This window comes from Equus quagga, chromosome 15 (assembly GCF_021613505.1).
Source record: "Equus quagga isolate Etosha38 chromosome 15, UCLA_HA_Equagga_1.0, whole genome shotgun sequence".
Lineage (NCBI taxonomy): Eukaryota > Metazoa > Chordata > Mammalia > Perissodactyla > Equidae > Equus > Equus quagga.
This window is the reverse complement of record NC_060281.1, coordinates 63,991,280-64,007,872: the sequence shown is the minus strand read 5'-3', so window position 1 is coordinate 64,007,872 and position 16,593 is coordinate 63,991,280. Positions and strand designations below refer to the sequence as shown.

Genomic DNA, 16,593 nt, shown 5'->3' with positions numbered 1-16,593 from the left:
CATTGTCACTTCGCACACAGACCTTTCTTCTCCATCCAGGGATCAGGCTGGGGGCCTGGCCCTGTGGGGCAGGTGCTGCTGCCTGTGTCTGGAGCTGGAGGCTGGGCTGCAGCGTCCTGCCCCCAGGGCCGACACCCTGCCCTGTCTTGCCCTTACAGACCCCCAGCTCCAGTGGACCCCTCGGCCCCATGGGGACTCCTCAGGGGTGAAGTGACAATCCAGGGACACTAACAACCACAACTCACCATGTAGGATGTACCAGAAAAAACAATCCAGCACAGAAACAGACATGGGAAGAGGTCACAGCCAAGGCGTCCCCAGGGGCACAGGAGCCTGACATGTCCCGGCCTCGGCCCCCTGCCCCCTTGGCGCTGAGCCTGCTTCCATGAGGGTGTGCATGTCCTGGCCCCGGGTGGCTGGATGGGAAGGACCATCCGCGTGCCACTGCCCCCACTCAGTCAGACTCAGGCCAGCCTGTTCCCTCCTTCCTCATCTGGGACCCCCTGCATCTGTGGCCAACACGTTGCCCATCTGTCAGGGATCCCTCTCCTGCCACCAGCAGAGCTCCTGGGATCGCGTGGTGTGGCGGCCTCCCGGGCCAGCTTGGGGGCGCATAGCACTGTCTGTGGGCTGCCTTGCCACCCGTTTTCTTCCTGGCACAGGTCCCTGAGATGCGGTTAGGAATGCCACCTGGGCCCAGCACAGCTGTAAAGTGCCACACCACGGGGTTCCGTTGTACATTTATGTTTTGTTTTTCACATTTACATCAGCGATTGGTCTGGAATTATTCTGACATAGGGAGCACAACAGCTCTCGGCTTTCCCTTCTCTATGGCCAGCTCCTGTCACACCCTGTCCATTTGAGGCCCCTCCCGTCCCACTAGACTGCAGCCCGCACTGAGTCTCCCTGTGCCTGGGCTGTTCTGGGTTCTGGCCTCTGTTCTGTCCACCTGTCGGCCTGCTCTTGCATCAGGGCCGCATCTTGCAGCTGACTCTCGTGCACCACGGTCGCCTGCGGTAAAATGCGCCTCTTCTAAATGTGCACGTGGAGGCTATGTACCCACCACCACAGTCCGATGGAGATTGTTTTCATCACCCCAGGAAGTGCCCTCATGCTCTTTTTTTGTTTAAATTTGTTATGTACTGTGGTAAGATACACATAAAACTTGTCATCTTACCATTTTTAAGCATACAGTTCAGTGGCATTAGGTGCATTCACGTTGTTGTGCAACCATCACCAAAATCCATCTCCAGAACTCATCTTCCCAAACTGAAAGTCTGTCCCCGTTGAACACCAACTCCCTGCCCCTCCTCCAGCCCCTGGCACCCGACCCTCTACTTTCTGTCTCTCTGGATTTGATTCTGCAGGGTCCCCAGGTAATTGGGATCCTCCAGTGTTTGTTTTTTCTGACCAGCTTATTCCACTTGGTGTGCTGTCCTCATGTTGCAGCACGTGGCAGAATTTCCTTCCTCTTTGAGGCTAAATAACATCCCACTGTGAGGATAGAGTGCACTTTGCTGACCTAGTCCGTTAGTGGACACTTGAGTTGCTTCCATACTTTAGCTGCCGTGAATAATGCTGCTGTGAACATGAGTGTACAAATACCTCCTTTTTTTTTTTTTTTTATTAATGTTATGATAGATTACAACCTTGTGAGATTTCAGTTGTACATTTTTGTTAGTCATGTTGTGGGTACACCACTTCCCCCTCCGTACCCTCCCCCCACCCCCCCTTTTCCCTGGTAACCACCGATCAGATCTCCTTCTCAATATACTAATTTCCACCTATGAGTGGAGTCATATAGAGTTCGTCTTTCTCTGACTGACTTATTTCGCTTAACATAATGCCCTCGAGGTCCATCCACGTTGTTGTGAATGGGCCAATTTCGTCTTTTTTATGGCTGAGTAGTATTCCATTGTGTATATATACCACATCTTCTTTATCCAATCATCAGTTTCTGGGCATGTAGGCTGGTTCCACATCTTGGCTATTGTAAATAATGCTGCGATGAACATAGGGGTGCAACGGACTCTTGAGATATCTGATATCAGGTTCTTAGGATAGATACCCAGTAATGGGATGGCTGGGTCATAGGGTATTTCTATTTTTAACTTTTTGAGAAATCTCCATACTGTTTTCCATAGTGGCTGTACCAGTTTGCATTCCCACCAACAGTGTATGAGGGTTCCTCTTTCTCCACAACCTCTCCAACATTTGTGTACAAATACCTCCTTGAGACTCGGCTTTCACTTCTTTTGGGTATATACCCAGGAGTGGAATTGCCGGATCATATGGTCATTCTATATTTAATTTTTTTAGTAACCTCCATACTGTCTTCTGTAGCGGCTGCGCCCTGTTACATTCCCGACAGCCATGCACAAGGGCTCCAGTTTCTCCACATTCTCGCCAGCACCTGTTGCTTTCTCTTTCCTTGATGGTGACCATCCTGACGGGAAGGCACGCTCCTTGGTACTCAGTCACCCCACCCCCCAACAGCAAGCTTTCTCCACCTGAAAGTCCAGAATGGGGGTAGTGTAGACATTGAGAGCAGAGCAGTGCTGCCACGGCTGGGGGAGATGCAGGGATTGGGTGATAGCTGAAGAGCGCAAGGTTTCTTTTTGGGGTGATGAAAATCTCCTAAAACTGATTGAGGGGATGGTTGCTCGTAGCTGTGAATGCACTAAAAACCACTGAATTGGACCTCTTCAGTGGGTAAATTGTATGGTATGTGAATATATCTCAGTGAAGCTGTTTTAAAACAAACGATCAGGAGGAACAGGTCTACTCAGGGCACTTGACCAAGCTCGTTCCCGTGATCCATGCCGGGCCTCCTGCTGGACGTCAAGGGGCCACATCCTCACCCTGACCGCCCGCACCAAGGCGATGTCCCCTCCCCAGGCCTTGCACACACGTGGACGTCTCCCCATAGGGAAAGAGGCTGAGGTGGAGTCCATCAGAAATCACCATGCCCCCTCCTGAAGTGGCCGTGACCCCACCCAGAGTGGTCCGCTCTGCCCCCAATGCCCGGCACATCATGGAGGCCATGGTCTCCAGACCTGCCACTTGGGTGCTCAAGGCTGGGCAGGTGCTGTCTTCACCCCATGGGGCAGGGGCAGCATCCCGGACTCTGCCCCATCCTCCACCACCTCTGGTGGCAGGCCCAGCAGAGCCCTCAGCTTCCTGATGCAGGCACAGCGGGGAGGCACCCAGATTCACAGTCCCAGCCTCCTACCCACAGGGCTGTGCTGAGGCCACATCCCTGCTGAGCAGGGCATCCTTGGTTTCTCCACCACTGGCCGAGTGAGCTGTGTGCCCATGTGCTTGCAGCCAGGCTGGGCATGGTCACCCTCCAGGGGGCTGTGGGGGGCTGGATATGTTCCATGAGGCTGGGCGGCCCTCGCATGCACAAAACCTGCCCAAGACCTGTTTCCTGGATGCCAAGGGCAGGGGAGTGAGGCCTAGAGTCACCCCAGCCCTGTAGGTTCCTCTGACCTCTTACCCTTCTCTCTCTCTTCCAGGCATCTGTGGGCTCCGAGAAGCTCTTTGCCCCAGCAGCCAGTAAAGGTAAGCATGTCTCTTGGCCTGGGCTTCTGGTCTCTAGGAAGGGACAGGACACTCCTGAAGTCAGTGGCAGGTCCCAGGTTAGGCCCTGTCTTGGGTTGGCTTCTGGGTACAGAACCTGAGGCAGGAGTTAGGTGCTGTGGTTCACTGAGGGACTGCCCCTCAAGAAAGCCACAAGAAAAGCAGGGGAAGCCAGGAGTGGGGCCAGTGTCCCAGCCGGAGCTGGGCAGCTCTGGAGCAGTGGTTCACAAAGTGGGGTCTACACCCACTAGGGACTGTTAAGATTGCATGTTCCTGGGCCCCCCAGGCTCATGGGGTCAGGTGCTCTGGGGACAGCCAGCAGCTCGTGGTTTGTGAAGCATCCATGCCACAGTGTGGGCTGGCCCCCACGGCCACTGTATGTGTGGCTGTTAATATTGAAATGAAGTGGACTAGACTCCTCAGCCACCCCTGCCCCCTGGCCAGTAACCTGTGCGTGGAACAGCACAGGTACACGGTGACCCCCGCATGGGACAGCGCAGGCACATGGCATTTCATCACCCTAAAAAGCTCTCTTGGACAGCACTCCTCTGGAGAGTGGATGGCCCTGTGTTAGTCCCACCCAAGGCCAGGCCTTTGTGACCTAGACTGTCCATCGTGGCGTGGCCTAGAGGGGGCGTCACTAGCCCTTTTGTTTGGAAGGCTGCATCTGGATGTGACTGGATCGACAGGCCTTGCAGCACATGCGGGGGTGTCTGCAGTGACAGTCCCGCTGGCCTGGGAGCCGGGTCTGGCCTCTACATGCCTTCAACTCGAGAAGCCCCTTCCTCACATCAGAGCACTGCAGCAAAACGGACGCCCACTGGATAGAGTCGGGGTAGGAGACACAGGGGACAGGTCCTAGGAGAGAGGCCGCTTAGCCGGCATTCAGACAGCATTTATGCAGGGCTGTATCAGTTTCAGCAAACAGCTAGCTATCCTCTCAGGTTCTGGAGGCCCTAGGCTGAATCACGGTGGGGGCAGGGCCACACTCCCTCCGAAGGCTCTAGGGGAGGAGCCTTCCTCCCTCCTCCAGCTTCTGGTGTTGCCTGCAAACCTGGGCGTCCCTGGGCTTGTGGCTGTATCCCTCCCATCTCTGTATCCATTGTCACGACACTTTCCTTCTTCTGTCTCTTACAAGGACACTTAGGGCCCACCCTATCCCAAGCTGATGTCATCTCAAGATTCTTAGCTTGACTACATCTGCAAAGACCCTTTTTCCAAATAAGCTCACATTTGCAGGTACCAGGGGTCACAATTCGGATGTATCTTTGGCACAGTTCAGCCTACTGCCAGGGTCTGCTCACCCGTGTGGGCAGGGCTCAGGGAACCAGCCAAGGCTTTGAAGCGCCCAGAGAGATGCATTGCTCATGCTTTCCTAGTGAGGGGCTGACATTCCAGGAGGTTCTACAAGGTTCCAGGAGGACCAGGTCATTGGTGGCACATGTGGGGTCGTGTCCAGGTCTGCACTCATTCCAGCCAAGTGGCTGCTCTTCCTCTGCAAGGGGATGGCGTGGAGCTGTGGGAGAGACGGGAGCAGGGGACCAGCATCTCTGGGCAGCCATGAGCCACCGGGCTAAACCCATCGGCCCTAGCTCCCTGTCCTCATTGCAGTGGTGGTGGTGGTGGCCTCCTCCCTAGGTCTGTCCCTGAGCAGACAGACAAGGTAGCAGAGGGATGCGTCTGAGGAAGCAGAAGGGGCCGTTTCCTGCCACCTGCATTTACCAGGAAGGTCTTCCCAGAGGCCTCCACAGACCTCCTTACGGTGTCACCGCCTGCCTGGTCATGGCCCTGTGGCGGCCGCAGGGAAGGCTGTGTCCAGTCACCCACACGGGCCCCCAGGCCTCAAGGAGGAAGCAGGGTCTGCCAGCAGCCTGCATGGGGCAGCTGTGCTCAGCACCCTAGATTCCCGCTCCTCCTGGGAAATGGGGACATCCTCCCCACAAGGCAAAGCACTGAGACTGTGGGGGCACCTCCTCCAGCATGTGGTCTCCCTCTGGCCTGCCTCGGATATTTCTCATCCCCCTGGCCCCGGGCACACAACCGACCCGATACTCTGCTTGTGGCCACAGAAAGGATGGTTTGGAAGAAGCAGGCAAGAGCTTGAGGTCATAGCCTGAGTGCAGGCCCAAAGCTCCGAGGGGAGCAGAGGCGCTGGCCAGCCGGCCTGGGCAGGTAATTAAAGGGGTGAGAACAGGGCAATGGCAGTGAGGGTGAAGCCAGCCACCCAAAAAGTCTCCCCTTAGGGCATAGGCCCAAAGGGGGCTTAGGCCACGGGTCACCTGGGTCTTTGCAGAAAGAGCGGACCCCTGGCACGAGTGCTCTGTCAAGAGCGGACGAGCATGTCCATGGGCAGAGCAGGCCCACTCCCTGACGCAGCCCCGTCTCCCGGTTTGTAAAGTGGGGCCTTAGCCCCACTGGGATTGCCGTGGGTGTCGCGCTGCCTGGCCATGGGCCCTCGAGGGTGGCCCTCCCTGGGGCTGGGGCCTCCACCGGAGGAGCGTGAGAGGAGCCCAGCAGGCCCCAGCAGTAGCCCTGACCCCGACCCGGTGGAGTGGGCGGTGGGGGGCTTGGCCTTGGCCGTGGCCTCGCTGTTTGAAACTGGGGTGACGACGGGCCTCCTCACAGGTGGTGGACGGTTTCAAGGGGTGAGCACAGGGCCCCCGGCTCACCGGCCCCTCTCCCCGCAGGCCCCACACCGGGCGAGAAGTCCGCGGCCAAGGCCGGCGTGGCACCCAAGGTCTCGGGCCTGGAGCGCAGCCGCGAGCTGAGCACCGAGCCCCCCTTCCCGCCCCCCGCGCGCAGCCCCCGGGCCAGCCCGCCGGTCAAGAAGGAGGCCCCCGGCCCGCCCTGCCTCACCCCGCCGTTGCCGCCCGCGCCCTCGCAGCCCCGGGCCCCGCTCCCGACGCACGTGCCTCTGCCCCTGGGCGCCTTCCCGGGCCCCTGCCCCGGCGCGCCTGCGCACAACGGCCTGCACACCCTCAGGTGGGTGTGCGGGGGGCGGGGCCCAAGGCGGGGGGCGGGGGATGAGGAGTCCAGAGGCCGTCCTGGGAAGGGGTGGGATCCCTCAGGTGGGGTGGGGCGTGTGGCCGGCGGGCACTGAGCGCCCCCCATCCCTGCAGCAGGAGCAGCAGCGGCAGCAGCGGCGCCAGCCTCGGGCTCGCCAAGCACGCGTCTCTGTCGCCTCACGGGCCAGGCCCCCACCTCTCTACCTCACACTTGGCGCTCCGCTCGCAGGCCCAGCACCAGCACCACGCGGCCATGTTCGCCGCCCCCCCGACACTGCCCCCGCCCCCGGCACTGCCGGCCAACAGCCTGGTCATCCCAGGACACCCTGCCGGTAGGTCCTGGCACCGTGCACCCCATCATCCTCAGCCCTGGGCAGGTGGAAGGGACGCAGCCCCTGGGGAGGTGTGCTGGCCTCCAAGGCACATATGCCGTCCACCTGCTCTGGAACCCACGGGCCAGGTGGCAGTGCCCCTGTGGCCCCTGCAGGCCACTTTTCCCAGGGGTCTCACTGTCTTCTGCAGAGGAAGCTTCCTGCCCGGGCCTCGGTCATGCACACGCAGGTGCACACAGGTGTACACAAACACACAGACGGGTCTTGCTCCCTCCTGAGCCCTTGCCAGGCTTGGTCACACACCTGGGGGGGTGAAGCCCAGAGTGACTCCATAGGCATGGCAACCAGGGCCCCCAGGCCTGCCGCCTCTCTTCATCCCTCATTCCTAGGCCTGCTGGGGGCCTCTAGGGCAGAATGGTGGAGTAGCGGAGTCCCAGGTGAACACTGGCCTCCTCCTCCACTTGGTTCCCACAGGTGCCCTGTCAGGGTCAAATTTTAGGTCAGTAAGGATTTCTCTGTGGGTCTGCAAATTCTTCCTAGAATTTTGTCAGCCCAGCCCGGGTTGGGGGCAGCTTGGTGCCCCGGGATGGGACCGGGACACTGGTGGCTGGGACGGGCGGCAGCCAGGCAGGGCAGGGCTCCCCTGCGGGCCCGTCTCGGGGCTCCCGGTGGCTCACCGTGTTCTCTCTTGCCTTTAGATGCCAGCCTGTTGATCTCATTCAGCCAGCCAATCATGTATTGCCAGCCTCATTCGGGGATTCTGATTGGTACTTGGTCACAGGCACCTCTCTTACCTCCACCCCTGGGCCCGCACCTAGCGAGCGGCCACCACGGCTTGGCCTGCCGAACCCGGGAGTGCCAGGTGACTATCCGCCTCGCCCCGCCGGGAGCCCGCGGCCGACGTGTCTCTCTGTCTCTCTCTCTTTTCTCTTGTAGATCGCGAGCTGCTCAGGCAAGAGCTGAACGCGCGCTTTCTGGTCCAGAGCGCCGAGCGGCCCTGCGCGCCCCTGGGCCCGGGGGCTCTGCTGCGGGCGGAATTCCACCAGCACCAACACACACACCAGCACACACACCAGCACCAACACACATTCGCCCCCTTCCCCGCGGGGCTGTCCCCGACGCCGCTCCTGCCGCCCGCCGCACCCCCGCCGGTGCGTAGGCCCCTGTGCCGGCGGGCGGGCGGGGGTGGCCCGGGCAGCGGGACCCGCAACAGGCACACGCAGACGCTCTCTGCACGCACGCAGGCTGACACCGTCCCTCTCTGTCTGTCTGTCCGTGCAGCCCCTCCCTCTGGTCCCCTCTGGGTCCTGGGCCATTCTCCTGGGCTTCGGCAAGTGCCCTGTGTCCACACATGTAGGACATGGCCTTAGGGCCAGTTGCACCCACATGGGGCCCTCAACGTCTAGGTTTGCAGCAGGACAGCAGGTCTGGAAGCCCAGACAGGACTAAGAGGGTTCCTGGGGCCCACGGAGGAACTTATGAGCCAACTGCTGTGTGGGGTAGAGTCCTTTCCCACCAGGCTTCGCTTTGAGACCTGCCAGTTTGCCGGTGGCTTGGGTGTGTCCAAAGCTTGGCCATTAGCCCTGGGCTCCATGCCCCCCATCATGGCTGTGGCGCCTTCCTCCTGGGTCTCAGCCAATACAAACAGACCACTCAGTTGGGCGAGTCTGCACCTCCCGTCGTGGGGCCATCAGAAGGAGGAGGGGCTGCACCCAGTGTGAGAACCTGGGCCCCCTAGGGCGTGTGCAGGGCATGTGCAGAGCCGGGAGCCAGCGCCCTCAGGGAGCCTGGGGGATGGCTGGCTGCAGGCCCACAGCCTCAAGAGGCAGGATGGCCATCATGGCCACCACCCGGCCCAGCCGGGGTGGGCGGGTGCTGGGCCCAGTGGAGGGTGTCACCTGTGGGGGAGGCCTCACTCTCAGTTTCTTCCTTCCAGTTTGACAAGTATGCACCCAAGCTGGATAGCCCCTACTTCCGACATTCCAACGTGAGTGTCTCTGTGCCCAGGCTCCTGCTGGTCTGCCGTGGGCTCTCCAAGCGGGCGGGGGTGGCAGGGCAGAGAGGAGGGTGCACTGGCCCGGAGGGAGGCCTTGTCCATGTTGCCTCCCTGCCCAGGATGTCAAGCACTGGCCAGGCCCTGGAACACTCCTCCCTCCTTCTCTTACAGTTTTTCCCGTCCTTCCCTCCTGCCATCCCAGGACTGCCCACCCTGCTCCCACACCCAGGCCCCTTTGGGTCCCTGCAGGGTGCTTTTCAACCCAAGGTACTGGCTGCTCCCTGGTGTGGTGGGGGGAGGGGGTGGGTTGCTGTAGGACTGGCCCCCAATCCTTGGTCTCCAGGAGCAGCTCCGCCCCCTCGCCCTGCTGTTGTACCTGTCGTGACCCAGGTGCTGGTGGCAGCACCCAGGCCAAGTGGGCTGTGTCTGTCTGTACCCACAGTGGGAGGGGGCTGGGGGCTCCAAACGAGGCATCCCCAGGAGTGGAGTGGCAGTATGCAGATGACCCTGTGGACACGTGTACCTCCGAGCAGCCTCAGCCTCAATATAGAACACCATGACCCTCTGCGGGGCTCTCAGACTAGACAGAAATTGGGCAGGGCAGGGTGGGGCAGGCTTTCTGTACACCAGGGGCCACCAGGGCCATGCTTCATGCACAGTCACCCTCTGCCGGGACCGCTCCAGCTTGGGGCAGAAGGAGCACTGTAGAGGGAAGGTCTGAGTAAGGTGGCCAACACAGGGCCATCCATACTGCAGGGGGCTGAGGCAGGAAGCACCCCACCTCAGGCCCCACGCCAGGAAACCGGGCTTACTCTGCTCACCTTCCCTGAAGGAGAGCTGCCTTGGCCGCTGGCCCAGGTGCATCAGTGTCGAGAGCCTTTTATTCCAACTGTTGCAGAAACCCCTGAACTGAAAATGTGGTAGGAAGCCAGGCTGCCCGTGGGTGGCAGCATGCAGGGCCCCATAGGCAGAGCAAGGAGGGCATGGGCACCTCGGGGGTCTCCTGCTACCTGGGCCTGGGGTCTCCTCAGTTGTTTCACTCCCTGTAACTCTCTCCCCTCAGACTTCAAACCCAATCGAGATAACAGGCCGGGCCAGTGCTGTTCACACCCTCCTCCAGAAAGCCCCTGGGGTAGGTGACAGTGGTGCCCATTCCTCCCTCCCTGGGAGCATCCTGGCCAGCCCCCCAGTGGAGGCCATGTAGGCATGTCCTCACCCACCCCGCGGTTCGTCCCCCAGCAGAGCCTGGACCTAATGTTTCCTCTGTCGATGACAGGTGTCCGACCCGTACCGGACAGCGGTCAGGGTGAGTGTGTGTGCATGCGTCTGTGCACACGAGGGTGTGCGCGTGTGTGCACGTGTAAGTACATCTTGGGAGGAAGGGAGAGCCCTTGGCTGTGGAAGACGAGTGCCCCACGGTGGCCGGGGGTGCCCCGCGACAGCAGGGATCTGGGGTGATGAGGAGGGAGCAGCGAGGAGGCCCCGGTCACACGGCTGAGCATGTCGCCCATCCTGTCGCAGAAGCCGGGGAAGTGGTGTGCCGTCCATGTGCAGATCGCCTGGCAGATCTACCACCATCAGCAGAAGATGAAGGTGAGCACGAGTCACAGCTCCACGCACCTGCACATGTGTCCAGAGTCCTCACACATCTGCCCCGTGCCCCTTGCCTGGGCACTGAGCTGGCTGTGAGGGGTAGGCAAGGGGAGCAGGCAGGATGGCAGGGGCAGAGAACTGAGGTCATTTCCCACGGTGGAGAGGCAGGGGTCACCAGGTCAGCACCTGGATGACCGGGTGGGGGTTTGGGAGGAACTGCAAGACCGTCCCCTGTCCCAGCACAGTGGTGGCAGGTGCCCTGGCCACGGTGGAGCCTCCCTGCAGGGTGACTCCGATGACACAGGGAAGAGGCAGCTATGGAGGTCGGGGACAGCGGGCTGGGGGCTGAGCAAGGGCAGGGTGGGTGAGGGCCAGGGCAAATGGCAGCCTCGGCCCTCTGGGACCCAGCCCCACGTCACAGAAGGGTTCCTATCTAACGCCCTTTAGTGCATCTCAATCGGGTAACACGTCACCTCCACACACACCTTTAAAATCATGATGTGCTAAACATGCTACAAGGACAAGCCAAACGAAAGGGGTTTGTAATGAAACACTGCATTTCGATGTGAAGATGCTGGGGTGGGGCCCCTGGAAGGCAGAGGGACTGTCCTCATACGGGTGGCCCCTCCACCGTCACTGCTCATGGAGGCACCCCTGCTGCAGACTGTGCAGCAGGAGCAGAGGGAGGACGCAGCCGGGTCCCCTGCCTCATGAAGCTGTCACAACTGAGGGACAGGCTTTTTAGTTTAATTTTAGTAAGTTTAAATTTTAATACTGATGCTAAATTCAGTCGTTGGAAAACTCGTAGCATATTTGCAACAACTTGGGTATGTGAATTTACTTTTTTAACTCAAGTTTACAAAATCCAAACACAAACTATTCCTGATGAGAGTGTAATGTCCAAATTGAGATGTGCTTTAAGTGTAAAATGCAGCAGCAGACCACATGAAAAGGAAACACCTCAAGTGTAACCTGTGTTAGCACCACAGGCTGTGACGATGGTTGGTCCCCTGAGGCAGGGGACATCACTGGGACAAGCCTACTGTCCCTCACCCCCTCTATGTGCCCGAGAGCAGACAAGATGGCACCTGGGGGCTCGTGGGCACTGCGACTCTGTGGGCCGCGGGCTCAGGCCATCGTAGGATAGAGGCAGCCCCTGGACACACTCTGTCCCTCTCAGCAGATGCAGCTGGACCCCCACAAGCTGGAGGTGGCCGCCAAGCTGGACTTGTTCAGCAGACCCCCTGCCCCGGGTGTGTTTGCCGGGTTCCACTACCCGCAGGACCTGGCCCGGCCCCTCCTCTCCGCCTCGGGTAAGGCTCCGGGAAGCAGCCGTCCGCGCTGCAAGGAGGGGCTGCCCAGTGGGCAGAGTGACCTCTCCTTCTCCCTCTGACACAGCAGCGTTTTCCTTTCACTGCTGTAACTCATCAGTTCTGCTGTCCTCCCCTTATCCTTGCACACGCTTCCCGGGGCTCACCCGAGCCGTGCGTGTGCCCTCTGGGCGCTCTGTCCTCTCCCGGGTTTCACACTGATGTCCTCCCCGGCCTGCGAGGCCTGTGCTGCCCGTCATGCAGCCCTGCTCCCTCCCAGGGAGGCTTTGGGCTTTTCTCGGAATGGCAGGAAGCTGCTCCCACGGCCCCATGCTCATCCCCCACTGCAGACACACCACAGTCTTGCTGTGTCGGGGTTCCCAGGAGCACCCCCAGGTTGGAGGACTCACTAGTAGCACTCCCAGGATAAACCACCCTCACGGCTGAGAGAGCGAGCCACCCTGACTGTCCCCTCGCCACTGCCCCCCCTCTACTCCCCGCTCCATTTTCATGTAGGCCCACCACCATGCTGGAGTGACAGGCATGGACGGGGTCACCGGGCTGGCCTCACAAGCACAGTGGCTCTTCCCAGCCCCCGGCCCAATGCCCTGATGGCCTCCAGACCCCAGTCCAGGCAGAGGGTGGCAGCCAGCAGTCTAATTAGGCTGGAGCCTGTGGGATATGTGCTCAGTGTGGAGCCCAGGCTGCAGCCTCATGCCCTTGGTGCCACACGGAGCCTGAGCTCCCCCCACGGCCTGTCCTGCTCTGCCTCTGCCATCCCCCTCCCCCGGGACTTGCCCCACCCGGCCTGGGCCCTGTGCCTGTGAACCCTCGGCTGGGCTCCGCCCGCCCCCCTCCTCCTCTGGCTGCCTGTTTGCCTGCCCATCTTCATGACTCCTTGAATGGCAGCTCATTGGCCTCTCCTTACAGCATGTGCCTTTTAAGGCAACCATTTCCCACTGACACGCTGTCTCCATCAGCTCCAGGGCAGCTGTTATCACATCTCTGGTTTGATATCTTCAACTTCTGAGTCATTCAGACATGGTTAACTTTCTAGTCGAGAGCTCCGTGGAGATTGGAAAGTGCATGTGTCCACAGTGGAGAAGTTCACCTCTGGGGGCCCCCAGCAGGAGGCTGTGAATGCGCCATTGTTGGGGTCCCCAAAGATGGAGGGAGCTGGAGAGATGTGAGGGGGTGCCCACGTCACAGGTCTTAGCAGAAACCTGTTCTTGAGATTGGAGGGCGCCTGCCCAACCCCACATGGCAGGGCCTGCTCCTCACCCCACAGCCCCTTCCCAAGGCCAATGCCCCTTTCACCTGTTCAGTTCTGGGGTGTCGGGGGAGCCAGGCAGGACCACAGATGGGGTGACAAGGCTGATGCTGTGGCAATACTTGTGGGCTGTGGCTGCAGCTGGGGGGCACCACAGGAGAAGCTGCTCAAGCCAGTGCCCATCAGGAGCAAAGACCCCACCCACTGCTGAGCAGCCAGGATCGTTCACTAGCTGTCTGGTGGAAACTCCGGGATCACTGGCTTCGGAAGCAGCTCGTGAAGGCTGTCTCAGACCGTTTCTCTCTCTGCCCTCTTTCCTCTGGGGCTCCACTGCCATCACTGCCTCCTCCATCCCTGCTCCCCTGGGGTCCTCCAGATTCCAGGGAAGAGACCAAACCCATTCCTACCTGGTCACGCGCTTCAGTGGAAGTAGTGGTTCCCAGAGGAAGCTGGGGTGCCTCCACCCTGGGAACGAGCCACAGACAGGTGGCTCCAGGTGCACTTGGGCCTCCACCAACCTGCCCCCCACAGGTGCTGCCCATCCCACCACCAACCCATTTGGACCCTCAGCCCATCCTGGCAGCTTCCTGCCCACTGGTCACCTGACAGGTAGGTGCCACCTGAGGTCCGTGGGGTCTGGCTGGCCTCTGCAGACCTCGGGGCTCTAGGGACATAGGTGGGTGGGAATTGTATTGGTGGCATCTGCCTGGTTCTGGAGCCACAGAGGAGGGCCCGTGTGCAGGTGGGAGCCCTGGTGGGAGCCACACAGACCTCTGAGTCCTGGCTGCCCCCACAGACCCTTTCAGCAGATCAGGCACCTTTGGGGGCCTCGGGAGCCTGGGCAGCAACGCCTTCGGAGGCCTGGGCAGCCATGCACTGAGTGAGTGACCGCCGGCACCTGCTTTCCGTGCACACGCGTGCACACCCTTCCTGCACACACGCATCCTCCCCACACGCGCGTGCATGCACGCACGTCCACACACATGCAGTCTGGGGCTGCTCCTGTGCCGATCGGCCATCCGCCTCACCCCCTCCCCGGGGAACACCTCTTCACAGCACCAGCCTGGGGTCCGGGAACTGTCCTTTTCCCTAGCAGCCCTGCGGTTCGGCGGGGACACTCGGTGCGGGTGGGCAGCGGACTGGCCTCACGCCCCCACCCCCCCCAGCTCCTGGCGGCAGCCTCTTTGCCCCCAAGGAGGGCTCCACGCTGCATGGCCTGCCCAGCCCCCATGAGGCCTGGAACCGGCTGCACCGTGCACCGCCCTCCTTCCCTACACCACCACCGCCATGGCCCAAGACCGCAGAGGCCGAGCGGGTCTCAGCTCTGACCAACCACGACCGAGAGCCAGACAAGTGCCGGGAGGAGCGAGAGCGGTGAGTATTCATTGTCCCCCTCCCCTTGTGCCCCCTCCCCTCCCCCGTCTCCACTTCCGACCCTCCCAGCATCTCAGTCCCCACCCAGTTTCCTGCAGAGCTCTAGGGCATGTGGGTCAAACTAGGCTCTGCCCTAAGACCTCCCTCATTGGGAGGGAGGTGAAGGCTGCACCCTCGGGGTGGGGAAAGGCCAAGAGAAAGAGGACCCCCACAGCAAGCACCCCAACCCTGCCCCCATGGAGGACCTCTGATGGGGCAGGATCTGGGCAGGAGCCATGGGGAGTTGTTTCCCCCGCTCGTGGGGCAGCACAGGGACAACAGTGTGTGGACCACAGTGGGACCTCTGGAGGAGCTTAGTCAGCAGACCAGTGAAGGCTTCTGATTCACCCCTGGCTCTGGGTGGGCAGGGGACACTACTGCATGTGGGAGGGGGCTGGACCATCCAGGTGGGGGCTGCTGAGCCAGGGGGCCCGGGCCTGGGAGGGGCATTTGTAGGAAGCCTCTTTGCCTAGAGGGCAGGAGCCAAGCTTGTCTGCCCATGGGGGCAGCTAGGCTAGGTGGGGCAGCGGAGGTAGGAGTCATGTTCCAAAGTCAGTGGCTGAGTCTAGGACCTGGGGGCCCTGAGGAGTTGTGGCTGGCTGTGTGGACAGGAGCAGAGGAAGGCTTCCGGCCAGTCTCTGCCAGACCCTCTCCCCTGACTTTTCCCCAGAATCCTGAGTCTGGGGCATCTCACTGTGGGGGCGTTGCAGTGTGCCAGGCACTGCTGGGCATGGGAGTGCACACGCAGAGATGGGAGGGTGAGGCGAGAGTGCCACCTCAAGTTAGCAAAGAAAACGGCGGGGACATATGTCACAAGACCGAGGAAGGACACCGGGAAACAGCCCAGGGCCTGCGGACGTCCTGGAGGCAGCACTGTCATTGCAGAGGGTCAAGGGGCTGAGATTCTGTAGGGTGGTAGCCAGGTGCAGCAAGGGGGTTCCAAGGGCAGGGGGGCAGGGGCACCTGGGGGCTGCGAGGGGAAAAGCAACCAGTGCCTCGGGCCTGACCTTCGCAGCTGGCACAGCCCCTTTTGGGGGGGGGTCCCCAGCTGAGGCCACAGTGTACAACCAGCCCTGGGGGATGACAGCAGGACTGTGATGGGGCGGGTAGAGCTGTGGTCCACCCCCGCCGGGCTGCCCACACTTGACAAGGAAGGGATTCCAGGATCCCCCGGCCCTCGGGTAGATTTGGGGCCTGGGCGGAGAACTCCCCTAAGTTCCTGGCTGAGGGTCTGTCCTGGTTCAGAGATTCGGTGGCCTGGGTTGGCATGGAGAGCTCCTGGGTTCTGCTGCAAAGTTGGTTTCCGGGTTTATGAGGAGAGGGAGCCTGTGGGTGTTGAGATTCCTTCGAGGGGGTGCGGGTTTGTCATCACTGTGTGCTGCTAGCAATTCTGCAAGAACTCGGGTGCTGAGGGACCCCCACACACAGCCCTAGGCGATGGCCCCGCTGTGCTGAGGTGGGAACTTGGTAGCAAACAGCTTGCTTCGGGGTGTCCTGTCACAGAGGGTGACATCCTTCTCCTAGGCTGATGGGGGTGTCTGTCTGTTGCTCCCAGGGACCTCTTGGAGAAGACGCGCCTGCTGAGCCGGGCGTCGCCTGCAGCCCCCGTGGGCCACCCGGTCAGCAGTCTCCTGCTCCGCGGCCAGGGCGAGCCGAGCCGGCCAGGGGTCCCCGCGGAGCGCGAGGCCGAGCCCCGCGTCAAGGACAGCCGCTCTCCGGCCAAGGAGGATGGCGCCAAGCTGGTCGCGCGGCCGCCGTCGCCCTACATCAAGGCGTCCCTGGGCGACGTGAAGGTCAAGGAGGAGCGCAGGGAGGACGGTGATGCGCCCGAGCCCCCGGCGGGCAGCCTGCACCCCGCGCCCGAGCGCCCGCGCGCGCCCCCTGCGCCCCTGCAGCTCGGCCCGGGCCCCGCGGGCCGCGAGCGCCTGGGCTTCGCGTGGGAGCCGCTGCGCGACGCCTACCGCGGCCTGGAGCTGCCGCGCCGCGCTGGGCCCACCGGCGCCCCACCCCCGGGCCCCGCCACCCTCCTCGAGCCCCCCGAGCGCCCCTACCGCGACCGCGAGCCGCACGACTACAGCCCCGAGCGCCTGCG

General features: G+C 61.3%; 1 protein-coding gene across 1 annotated transcript in view; it reads left to right on the top strand.

Moving 5' to 3' along the window:
• The window catches only part of FBRSL1 (fibrosin like 1), a 99,091-nt gene that overhangs the window by 81,992 nt on the left and 506 nt on the right, over nucleotides 1–16,593 (top strand). The window contains exons 7-21 of the mRNA XM_046641012.1: nucleotides 3,519–3,564; nucleotides 6,270–6,564; nucleotides 6,702–6,919; nucleotides 7,618–7,686; nucleotides 7,856–8,070; nucleotides 8,856–8,906; nucleotides 9,087–9,182; nucleotides 9,979–10,047; nucleotides 10,192–10,221; nucleotides 10,437–10,508; nucleotides 11,692–11,821; nucleotides 13,620–13,697; nucleotides 13,885–13,968; nucleotides 14,255–14,462; nucleotides 16,057–16,590. Of these exons, the coding sequence (XP_046496968.1) occupies nucleotides 3,519–3,564; nucleotides 6,270–6,564; nucleotides 6,702–6,919; nucleotides 7,618–7,686; nucleotides 7,856–8,070; nucleotides 8,856–8,906; nucleotides 9,087–9,182; nucleotides 9,979–10,047; nucleotides 10,192–10,221; nucleotides 10,437–10,508; nucleotides 11,692–11,821; nucleotides 13,620–13,697; nucleotides 13,885–13,968; nucleotides 14,255–14,462; nucleotides 16,057–16,590 (2,195 nt within the window). The remainder of the gene's footprint in view (nucleotides 1–3,518; nucleotides 3,565–6,269; nucleotides 6,565–6,701; nucleotides 6,920–7,617; nucleotides 7,687–7,855; nucleotides 8,071–8,855; nucleotides 8,907–9,086; nucleotides 9,183–9,978; nucleotides 10,048–10,191; nucleotides 10,222–10,436; nucleotides 10,509–11,691; nucleotides 11,822–13,619; nucleotides 13,698–13,884; nucleotides 13,969–14,254; nucleotides 14,463–16,056; nucleotides 16,591–16,593) is intronic.